The sequence below is a fragment of the Labrus mixtus genome, chromosome 11 (assembly GCF_963584025.1).
Source record: "Labrus mixtus chromosome 11, fLabMix1.1, whole genome shotgun sequence".
NCBI classification, from domain to species: Eukaryota; Metazoa; Chordata; class Actinopteri; order Labriformes; family Labridae; genus Labrus; species Labrus mixtus.
The window spans coordinates 11158696-11170997 of record NC_083622.1 but is presented as its reverse complement, the minus strand read 5'-3'; the positions used below and the strand labels follow the sequence as shown (position 1 = coordinate 11170997).

The window sequence follows — 12302 nt, the reverse complement described above, 5'->3', positions numbered from 1 at the left end:
TGCCTCCACAAATTAGCAAATTCAGAAATAAATTGTAAACCAGTTCTTGGAGAGGTTAGCTTTGTTGCCATGCTTCATGTGACAGAGCAGAGAGGGTTTAGAACACTTTCTGGAGATGAATTAAAAGCAGGGTCGGTAATTTTCTCAAGACGCACTTTTTTTTTTCAAGATTTGGGTTGAAATTATCTTTAGGTCCTGACAGAAATTAATAACTCATGTGCTCTGAAAAAGGAACAAAGTAAAATGTGTCATCTGTAGCAGTTGTAAGCCTGTACCAATGTCTGCCACGAGGTACCAATCTGATGAACCAATCACACGACTCCCTGCCTCACTGCTCGTTCTCTACCCCATGCGTGCACTAGACCACACTCAAAGAGCTTCACAGATGGCAGAGTTTAAACTGTGAGTCTGTTGTTGTGAGTAGTAAAATAGTCAAGTTAAAAAAAATATGTATTATGATAAAGTTTAGTGTTTACTTAGCGCTGAATGAGATATGAGACGACGTAGTTTCTACACAACGCAAGCGGTGAGCTGAGGTCCGCTTCTGAAACAGCGGCGCTCGTACATTTAAGTGAGGGGGCGTCTCTTTTGAGGGGGCACAGAGGGGAGGGGGTGGGTGTAGACGGAGCACTGAGGGAATGCTACTATCGAAATCATGCTGGTTTTTCGAAAAATGACCAACCCTGCCTTTAATACTTAAACATGTACATATTGATTTAAAACATTGGTTCAATAACATCCATACACATTATAAACATCTTCAGTCGTTGTAAAGAGACACCACTGCAGTGATTGCATCTCGTCATCCTCCATTTTTTTCCCCACAGATTCCTGTACAGCTTTAGCATGGCCAGGGATTATTCTCCACTTTTCCCTCTCTCTGTGCCGAGCTAGGTTAACTGCCTGCTGCGTTATATTTACCGTATAGACGTGCCAGTTGTATTCCTCTTTTAGAACTACCCTGAGCGAGAGAGCTAATAAGTGTATTTATCAAAATGTCCCTCTTTTCCTTCAAGAGAGGAGTTAATGATGCAGGGTGAAAAAAATCTTCCTCTTGTCTTTGTCTCAGGGCCAAGTGGTGTTTGATGCTCAGGGCTCCAGGATGGCAATGACTCTTATCGAGCAACTGCAAGGTAAAACACTCCCACACTGATGTTGTGTTGCAGAATGTGGCCTGTACTGTACTGTACTGTCGCTCATTCATCAAATTAATCACCTCTGACTGGATTCATCATGTATTGATTTTTTTTGCTCTGAGCCCATTTAAGAGCAACATGATTCTTTTCTTCTTTTTTTTTTTTTTTTGGTCGTGGTACTTTTTTTTCACTTGACCAATCTGCGACTGGTCTAAATGTCCGGTGACGCTGCATCCGAAACAGACTTGATGCAGGAATGTGTTGACTCAAAGCTTTGCTCTAATTGGGCACAAGCCTTCGTTTTTTAAGCCGTTTCTGGAAATGGCATCCTATTTGTCACCGGTGACTTAATGAGTTTCCTCGCGCAGGATAAGGTTGAGGATTATTTTCTACCTCTGTTCTCCTAGGCGTCCTAAAGGATGAGAATTTATAATCCTGCCTCTTCTCCCCCCCCCCCCCCCCCCCCCCCCCCTCCCCCCTCCTGTTCTGTCTCATATTTCCTGTTGTGGTGTCGAGGTAATTTGACATCCACAATGAGGCGACCTGACTTGCATCCCTGAATCACTGTGGGACCTCATCAGTATTCCTGGTCAAGGCTGCCTCATAAGCTCCCCCCCCCACCCCCCCACCACCACCACCACTGTCTCCTCCACCTTTCCCTCTTCTCCTTCTTCTCCCCTTGGTACTTCTTTGTTTGTCCTTCTTTGTGCACCTTTTCATCCTCCAATTCTTTTATCCCCTCTTTTGTGTTTATATTTCTGTGCCCACTCAGGCGATTGATATGAAAACAAGAATGATAGAAAAGTAGCTTAATGGTGCCTGAATGAATTATGAATGTTAATCAGTTCTGTCAAGTTTTGTTGTTTTGTTAAAGCTCAAAAACACCAGGGGAGGAAATGAAATTTTGCAGGCAATGCCAATTAAACTTTTCTTTTCTTTTCTCCCTCTCACTCTTTCATTCCTCCTTCAATCATACAGGAGGAAGCTACAAGAAGATCGGTTACTATGACAGCTCGCAGAAGAACCTCTCCTGGTTTGACAATGACGTTTGGATCGGTAAGGTTGATTAATGATTCTCACCGGGCTTCCTGTTTCTGTGTTTTTTTTTGTGTCCTGTCAGTGAGGCTATCATGAGTCAACAGGGTCACATCCTACCGCTGTGACGTAAGACCTCCTCAGCACGGCTTTATTCAGACCGCCTTACTCTTTAAATTATATATAATTATCCCGGATTTTTCTCTAACCGCTTGTTTTCGGTGGGAGCTGTTTTTTTGGCTGCCGCTGACGCTTTGCTCGCAATGAACCGCCTTCACACTCAGCGTCCAACATGTGTTAAAATGTTGGCATAGCAAAGCAAGGTAATCAAAACAAGGCAGCAGCTATGTATTATTGGCTAAACCACATGTTTTTAAAGTCTGTGGGGGCCCCCCCGCTCAGACGAAATCAAGACAACTGCACCTCCCCAACAACACCCCCTCGCCCTGCTGAATTAGTGTGGCCTACAACGCTCTTTTAAGCCCACTTTTATGAACATTTTTCAAATAAGCACTATTTAAATAATGCTGAATCAACATAAAATAGTTCATGTTAGCAAGAAAACTTTAAAGTGAAGGCAACTAACACTCTATAACTTTGAGACTGAAGAGAACGTACTAATGTGATGATTTGCAAGGCCAATAAGGAATGTTCCTAAGAGTTATGGACATTTGTGTGGGCGTGATGTTGAAGTTTGTAATATACTCAGGGACTGTAAGCCACACTCTTTAAATCTGTTTGTGAAGGTGATCTTCTACCTTGATTTCACAGCACTTGGAAGGCAGATAGGAAATAGGAGAGAGAGAGAGAGAGAGAGAGAGAGAGAGAGGGGCTAAAGACGTTTAAAAAAGAGGCGCGGGTCAGAGCTGAAACTTGCAGTGTTGTGTGTATGTCGCATGTGCTGCAACAACTCAGCTACCAGGCTACTCAGGGAGTGAGACTGGAGCGATTGGGTGCTGAAAGGATTAGCAGCACCTTCATTGCCTTTATGAATTTTGTGTCACGGTTATACTGCTGCAGCTCCAACTGCTGACCGGGCTGAAAAATGGAAGAAAAATCAGCTGCCCACGTACACTCACTCTCTGATTATATTTGTGTAACTGCCTCTTTTAGCTTATCTTTGCTTAAGTCTCTCCCTCGACACCTCCAATCTGAAAAGCATTAACCCAACAAAACCTTAGAGTTTGTTTGTACATCCCTCTGCTTATTGAGAGAGCTCAGTTCACGTCACAGCAGAACCATCTCTCACTCCTGTTGCCCATATTCTAGTTTGCTGTGAAAACCTATTACTGCTGATTTGCCTCAGACACCAAGACCAATTCAGTGGATGTTTACTGGCCCTGCCCTCCCTGGAGAGGTGACATACTTGTGCCTGGACAGAGTGTGCCACTAATCAATCCTGCACGCCTCGGTGGCCCACGAAGGGACGCCTTTTTTTAGGCTTTTAAAGAAATGATTTGTTGCCACGGCGTAGCTGAACCGAGAGGAGGAAGGGATTCCAGGTCAACATCGGTGGCGAGGGACCGCTGACCTGTATGCATGTAGGCAACGTGTCCTTCACCGGGCCGGCTGCCAGCTCTTTAGCTTGGCTTGTTGCAACGTGAGGACTCTGTGTTAGCCCAGTTAAAACACACTGGGCCTCATTCACCTCATTAACAGTCTTAAGAAAACAGAAAGTCGAAGTCAGAGTTATGATCCTATCTAAAAGCTGCTGGAATGTTCACATCTGTGTTTTTAAAGTGCATATATTATTCAAAATACACTTCACCGTGTTTGTCTAACACTTATATGTGTCCCTAGTCTGTCTACAAACCCCCCAATTATGAGAAAAGTCCATCCTCTCCGTCTTTTGCCTGCTCCACTTTTCAGAAAATGTGTGCTCAAACAGGCCGTTTGGAGATTTTCCCTTCATGACATCACAAAGGGCAGTAACCCCTCCCCCAGGTGGGTGACACTCCCACAGCTAGGTGTTTGTTCTGCCCTCTGAGTCTGCCTTCTCACTGTAAACAATAGGACATGGAGCAGGAAAGCCCGAGCCACTTCCCCTTCAAGAGAGGGGGCGTGGTCAGACACAGCTCATTTAGATTTAAAGGTACAGACACAGAAACAGCCTGTTCTGAGCAGGGCTGAAATAGAGGGGTTTATAGACATGATCAAATACAGGATCAGAGTGGATTCAGAACAAGAAACTTCACAGACATGTTTTGGGGAGCTCTGAGACTTATTTCAAGTTTTTGAAAGGGATGATAATATTAGGGATGTCATGATCCAGCGTGGCTAAATAGCGCTGTGTGTGATAAGCAAATTTGTGATTTGCTTAAATTGTGAATCACGGGTCAGAAACAGTCCCCAAGATTATTGTGATTGTGACTTTTATTTATTTGATCATATGCTTAACAACGCATACAAAAGAGCATATGGGATAATATGCAGGAAGGATTTCTCCTCTGTATTCCTCGCGTTCCTGTTGTCCACACTTCCTTGCCGCTGAGGTGGAGGTCGGAGCAGGCCGTGCACGAATGAGGACGGCGGCGGTTTTGGTGACAACACAGTCCGAAGGTGGTGGCTGGGCGTCAGGCGGTGGTTGAGGGACTACACAGCCCGATCAGCGCACACCAGCATTGTTCAGATTTACCTGGCAAAAGGCCTTGTTCGTTTCAGTGTTTTATATTCACTCCTGGTGTGCGCTGGATTAAAGCTGTCTGTTCCTGCTCTAGCTGCACACCGGATGAGTAGTACGGCTGTGCACAGGGCACCCATCAGTCCTCAAGTTACATTTAATTCATGTATTTATTTAATAAAATAATAGAGCAAAGTAAAGGAAAACATAATAGCCAATCATTTTGCACTGGCGTGTGGGTACTCACACATGCCTATATGTGCTCTTTCTGTTCTGGCTGGAGAATGAGGGATGAATGCATTTCCTTAAAAACTGCATGAGTGGGTTTTAAGAGGAAATCTTCTCCTGTTAAAAGGCGGTGAATGAGTCCCGCTGAGTGGAGTCTTGCTCTCTAGATTGTCAAAGGAGACTTTGTTAACTTCTTGTTGGCCTTGCATCCTCCTTTTGAACTTGATTTGGACTTTACTGTTTACCAAAGAAACACGCTTCCCTCTGACATCTTCTTGTTGGAAGGAAATGAGTAATTTCCTGTTTTCTGGAGCTGACTCACTTTTGGAAAGTTTTTTTTTTTTTATGCTTGATTTGCTTCACACTGACAGGGTGGAGCACACTCAGGGGTCCGCATGTTAACCCCTCTGCTTGTTTTCCTGCATGTTTACGAGGCGCCTCCCTGCCTCACTTTCTCGCTCTCTTCTCGGTCGCCCTAACAACCACTTCAGCTCCGCTCTCCTCCTTATCGCTGTGGCAACTGTTATAGAGCTGGGTCTCCATGGCAACATCCTGTCCTGATTCTTTTATGAAGGACGGGGGTTGAAATGGTTCATGTGAATTTACACAAACACACAAATGCACACACAGAATGAAGTCTTAATTCATTCATAAAAACGAACGGTTCTACATTACCCCTTCAAGGTGTTTAGATGCCTTTTGTTGTGCTTCAGATAAAAAGTATTCATTGTGAAAATAATTTGTCAGACAAGTGCTCATGTGAAATTATGAACAAAAACAGTTACATAAATTAATTTAATAGACTCAATACAACAGTGAATGTTTATAAGTGGTACCTAAATAACATTAAATCCAACTAAAATACAAATTGAAACCTCATTCACTAAAAGCATGAGTAGAGGTTTTTACAAAAAATAAATAAATAATAATAACCTATAATATTTATCTCCCTAAAATCTTTTTTTAAAGTTATTTTTGGGGCCATTTTGCCTTTATTGGATAGGGCAGCTGAAGAAAAACAGGAAATGTTAGGGGGAGAGAGGGGGGCTGATTACCTACAGTAAAGGGCAGAGGTCGGATTCCAACCCACAGCTGCTACGATGCAGACTTTTGCCTCTGTGTGTGGGGTGTGTAACATAACCGCTATGCTATTGGTGCTGAAAACTTTCTGACTACTTTACCCAGAAACTCCAAATATACATGTACAGTAAAGGCAACGCAGCGTTATTTTCTGATATATTACAGAGTAATAAAACACCATACAGACATTTACATTAAACCTTACAATTCGTTGAATTATTGAAATAAAAGTTTGCTTCCTCAGAGGGTAAAGACGGCAGTGTCAAAAAAGGTGGTCAGAGCTGTGGCTACACTAACATCATCTGGGAGATTATTCCAGGTCTCTGAGCTGCATGGCAACAAAACGCTGCTTCACCTTGTTATGTTCTAACTCTGTGGACGACCAGCAGCCCGGCCCCCAGGTGTCCTCAGGGTCACCGATGGGTCTTATACACAGGCAGAGAACATTTGAGATGAAATCAGGCGGTAACACTTCGACAGTGAAGGATTCTTAGCTGTGGAGTAATGTGGCCTTAGTCCTCATCAGGACTCATGCAGCTGCTCTTTGAATAAGCTTGAGTTGCTGAGCAGCTTGTTTTGAAAAGAGACCCTTACAGTTATCTAATGTCCTGGAAATAAAAAGCCTTTCAAGGTCTTGCTTTGACATTTTTCCTCTGACTGTAGCAGTGACTTTTTTAAACGGTAAAAAGTGGAAGAATGTCATGTTTTGATGTGGTTGTCGAGGGTAACACTCGGATCTCTTGTTTGATTCTTAGCTATAAGAGACTAAACACACGAAGAGAGCCAGACAACATACTGTAGATTTACACTCTGCTACCAGGCTGTACAGTATCCATATCTGTAGCTATTTACATGAGTAAAAACATGAATTAAATTTAAAGCCATTTGACTGAATGATAGAAGAGTCATTTCCGCTCTCTTTGTGCTTCCCTTAACTGGATTTGGTGAGAGCGCGTTACAGATCTGACATGTGTCACACTTTTCAAACCCATATGTGACAAGTCAGAGTCACTGCACATTTGTGTTACTGTTCAACACATCAACATGTGTTCTGCATGCTGACGAGACTCTCATGTATTCAGTGTGGTAGATATGATGGAATTTGCACGTCAATTTCTTATGCTAAGAACTACATGTTAAATGGACTTGAGCTTGTAAAGCTCTTTCTAGTCTTCTGACTACTCGAAGAGCTTTTACACCGCAGGTCACACCTACACATTCACACACTGATGGCAGAGGCTGCTGTGTACAGTGACCATCAGAAGTAACTAATCCCATTCATACGGCGCCAGCGGGAGCCATTCAGGGTTTCTTCAGCGTTTAGTTCTCCCATTACGAGCAACAAACCGACAGCCGGAGCAGAGAGGCTGAAAGTCCCCGTTTAAAGGACGAGAACATGTATAACAAAGCTGCAGATGTAAAGAATACGGAGAATAAAGTCTCTTTCAGTTTTTTCACACTGATTTTGTTTTGTCCGTTTTCCGCTCACCTCGCCTCTACAACACTGCTAATCTTTACTCGCTTCCACCAGGTCTGTACAAAACCCCTTATTCAGCTACTGACATGCTCTGCTCTTTTAAAAAAAAATTAGTATTAGAATATATATTGTAAAACGGATTTTTTTATTTTGAATGGATTGTGTCCATATTTATATTGATTGATCACGACGACGTAGATTCAAAGTATTAATCTTTAGAAACTTAAATATGAGCTTTCTCTGTCGATGCAACAGCTCCTACTGTCATACCAGTTGGGGTGAAACTGGTCCCAGTGATGTTGGATGTAGACTGTTTTTGTACTTGATGCAGGCAGTAGGGAGATGTATGAAACTTAAAGAGGGTTTGTTGTGATGCTGTATTGTGTGCACAGGAGACAGAGCTGTAACCAACGGCTGACTACAGATGCTGGAAGCAACGAGCTGATTTCAGGAACATTTGAAAAGTATTCATAGTTTTTTTTTGTGTGTTGTCTTTGCATACAATCGCTGCTGCTTATCGAGGTCAAGGTTTAATTAGTTCAGATAGTTATATCCTTTTTTTACTTACTGTTAAATACTGAATAAGAACGCATTATTAATATCAATAACTCAAGGCCAAATCGTTCATGTTTCTCCATCATGTTTTTTTCCTCATCTGCTGTGATCATGAAATTTCATTCTGTGTGGTATGGAATCATCTTTGAAAACTTGAATCTTACTCGGTGAGCACTGCAGGCAGACAACACCAGAGACACGTCGGCTGTGTGACGGCGGTGACAAGTTTCTAAACAGAGCATGATGGGCGTTTTGACACCCTGCGACCCTCGAGGGGGCGACACTGACACTTTCTTCTGACATCTGACACATCAGCTTCACGCAGCTCTGACACTCCTGCTCTGCTTGCTCTCTCTCTCTCACACACACACACACACACACACACACACACACACAGCCTATGTCTTTCTCACTAACACACACACACACACTCTGATACGGTCGCACGCTCACCTTATACTGTATGCTCACAGAAACACTCCCTTTCACTCTACATGAGGAGAATACGCTGCAGCATATTCAGTCATCCCTACGTGCATACAGCATAAAGACAGTCAACCTTGGCATATGCACACACAGAAGTTAACACACACGCACACACAGACCTGCGAGCAGTCCCGTGTTCCTGCAGACGGAGAGTCAGAAGCTGTTGAGGGTGAAAGGAGCGTCCCCGTCCATCTGCCCCTCTCCTCAATCTGCCCTATAGCTGCACGAGCATGATTAATGAGGTAGTTAGTATTAACACACACTTTTTAAACCCTGACTCTACATCTCTGAATGAACACAAAAGTTGGTTCACTAACGGCCGAGGAGACAAGCTCGGGTTGGTCTTTTAGAGAATCTCATCTGAAAATAAAGAAAACCCACAGAGAGGAAGAGATTGTGGATTAATGCTGTTAGACGCTCCGCTGTCCCTTGAGGGAACAAAATAACGGACTTCTCCTAATCCTGCCATAAAATATTGTGTTTAACTTTGTTACAGCCTTTAGACTCACATTACTGCCCCAGAACACTGACCGAAAGTGACAGCTGACACTGATCCTCATATTATCGTTAGGTAACATTAACTAGCTGATGCTAGCTCATTAGCACTCACTTATGCTTTGATGATGAAGAATGTGTTTGTCTTCACCTCCCAAAGGGAAGCATTACTGACCCAGCCACATCAAAAATACATAAAGCCATGCGTAGTTTAGGCAGATTTTAACCTGGTGGCTCTGTGAGGGGAAGGACTCCCTAAATCTAGATAAACATCACAGAAGTGAAGGTCTGGCGAGACTTAAAATAGTTGTTTTTTGCTGTATGAGCGACTCATGTGCCCAAAACATGTAGTTTATCTTTAAAGCTTATATTCAGTCTTTTTGACCTCCAGGCCTCTGTGCCAGTCACGTAACTGAAAGCTATGAACTGTCTACTTTTATAAGGATAGGCAAGTTTATTATATACAGCAAAGTGCTTCACACAATACGTCAAGAGCATCATGACAATGCAAATTTTCCCCTTGTGGGACAATAAAGAATCTGAATCTGAATCTGACAGAAGAAAAAGAAACATTAAAATAGAAAATTAAAAAATGTCTAAAACAAACAATTCACAATCAGAGAGAAGATTCAATCTGAAAATATGTAAAAAAAATAAAAAATAAATAAACAAAATAATTAAAATAAAATTAATTTAAATTAAGGAATAAAAGCAGTAAAAAAAAAAGGTAAAATATAAAAAGAGTTATATAAAGAATTGTCAAGGTTACAGTGTAGAGTTCAAGTTTAAAATAAATGTATTAAAACAGTTTAATGACAGGAAGCAGGTAACCAGGTGAGTCTTCAACCTCGATTTAAAAGAGATGAGAGTTTCAGCAGACCTGCAGTTCTCTGAGTTTGTTATTGATATACGGAGAGTAGAAACCACCTGAACGGTCTGGATGGTTCGTAGTTTGTCGTTAGTTTTTTATGCAGTCAGAAATGTATCTTTGTCTTGCATGTGCAAATATCTGCCTTAATATATATTTGTATTATATATTAAGTTATTATATTGTTTTAAAGAGTTAAACAACATGTTTTTATGGAACCAAGTGGAAAGGTTTTTATAATTGTTCTATGCTTCCATACTAGAAGATGGGAGTAAAAAAAACCATCTGTTTTACAGAAGAAGGAGACACGTCAGAGTTTAAAAATACGGACAGAGCGGCACAAATTTTCTGACAGCTTCTCCTGGAAAACATTCACAGTTTTGTGCTCTGTTGTTCCTGTGAAAAGTGACAGAAATAGTCATGTCAGGAATGAAAAAAATAGCGGCAGGGAGAGAAGTTGAATCCCTGGCTCCTCTCTCACCTCTGCACACAGTCGCTTTGAAAAGGCGTTACAGAGAGGGCCTCCGCCGCTGGGAAGGTGTTGGAGGACGGGGTTTGATTTTCCAACATTTTAAAATCTATAACATCATGTAGCAGTTTTAACAAAGCTGATGTTGAAGATGTTTGTATCGTTATTCCCTTTCAAGCTCATAAAGTGGAGCTCTAACAGCCCAGCTTCACAACCTGCTCTCTGACCTTGGCTGAACGCCTGGAGTTTCTTCACCTCAATTCAAGTGAAAGATATTGATGTTTAAACAACATTTAATCCACTCCCTGCCTCTTTAACGTCGTAGTTAAACTGAAACAAGGGAGACGGAAAGACGGAGAGGACAAACCTCTAGTGGAAGTGACTCCTTCACAGGAATAATGGAGCATGACTTTCATATCAAATGAAGTACTGCTTTCCTTATCAAATTCTAACTTTATGACGGACTCAAGGTCACATTATATAAAACATTTAACCCCTCTTTTTCAGCCCTGCTCAGAACAGGCTGTTTTTGTGTCTGTAGCTTTTTAAATGATTTTTGATTTGAAAATTAAATTGTACATTTCACAGCTTTCATAAACAGAGCCTGATTCTGTGTCTGAGCTGCTGACACTGCTGTTATTAATGTCATTACTGTTGTACTTAGCTTACTCTTTGACTTAACTTGTAATACTTCTATTTATCCTTATAGGCACTGTTTCTTTGAATTTAACCTCCATCCTATACTATACAATACTTGAATAAACTTGTTTATTTCAGGTATATCTGATACACTTTCCCGTTACTGTTTTTATACTTTAATGGCACCAGAATTTCCTTCAGGATTAATGAACTTTTATCTTCTCTTTAGTGAAGTGGATGAAAGAAAGTGAATATTGATAGTTAACTTTATTTGACACTTTCAATGCAATGCTGTATAACTCTGTGGCTACTCACTGATGTACATTGAACCACAGCTGCAGGAGTCTCTGTGAACAGCGCTGAGCAGATATTGCATGAATAAGTCCGACTCTAAAGATCTACTTCAGTCTCCGAGGGCTTCATTGACCCAGTCATCAGAAAAAGTTAGGAGGAGTTTCATTTGAATTGCAGTAATTTCTACTTTTTATATCAACTTTTCGCACTCCGGGTCAGACTGTGCAGCAGCTGCTCCAGAGAATCCTCCAGTCATTGTTGAGAAGTGAGCCAGTTGTTGCTTTGGAAACATGAACCTGGGGGAGGAAAGTGAAACAACAGTATTTGTCCCCCTACTAATTCCTGCTGCTGAGCTGCCCTCCAGCAAAGCACTTTAACCCCAAACTGCTCCACAAGAGTTGCCGGGCGGCCTGCAGAAAGGTCTCAGTGAGCATGTATAACTGTGTGGGTGTAAGTGCAGCCTGCCCCTCAGCAATACTTCCCTGGTTTAATGAAAAGTTCAACAGCAAAACTTTCTGATACTCTTGTCTAGTATTGATTGCCCTTGTGCCAGTGTGGCGCTAGAAATAGAAGGAGGATAGACAGTCGGGCTGAAGCTAAAGTTTATGTTCATTATCAGTTCATCTCGAAACTATTTTCTCTACAAGTCAACTTATCAGTTAATCACGTTTAGAAAAATGATCAGAAAAGGTTTCCAGGAGAAATCGTTTACTTTTTTTAGTGGCAAGAAGAAGAAGAAGAAAATCTCCTCGTAAGAAATTGGACTCTGCAAATCCAGGCTGCAGAGTTTAAACAAATCAAATAAACTTTCTCCAGAACTGCATTCACCACCTTTAAGAAGATGTTTGCAGAGCCGACAGATTATGAAAAAAGGAACATAGTGAGATAGTGTATCTCTCGGAGATTCTTTTCGGGGTTCA

General features: G+C 41.8%; 1 protein-coding gene across 2 annotated transcripts in view; it reads left to right on the top strand.

The window, feature by feature from the left end:
- The window catches only part of gabbr1a (gamma-aminobutyric acid (GABA) B receptor, 1a), a 95466-nt gene that overhangs the window by 60157 nt on the left and 23007 nt on the right, over nucleotides 1-12302 (top strand). For both annotated transcript variants that reach the window (XM_061049988.1, XM_061049989.1), the window contains 2 exons: nucleotides 1070-1133; nucleotides 2115-2192. In XM_061049988.1, the coding sequence (XP_060905971.1) occupies nucleotides 1070-1133; nucleotides 2115-2192 (142 nt within the window). The remainder of the gene's footprint in view (nucleotides 1-1069; nucleotides 1134-2114; nucleotides 2193-12302) is intronic.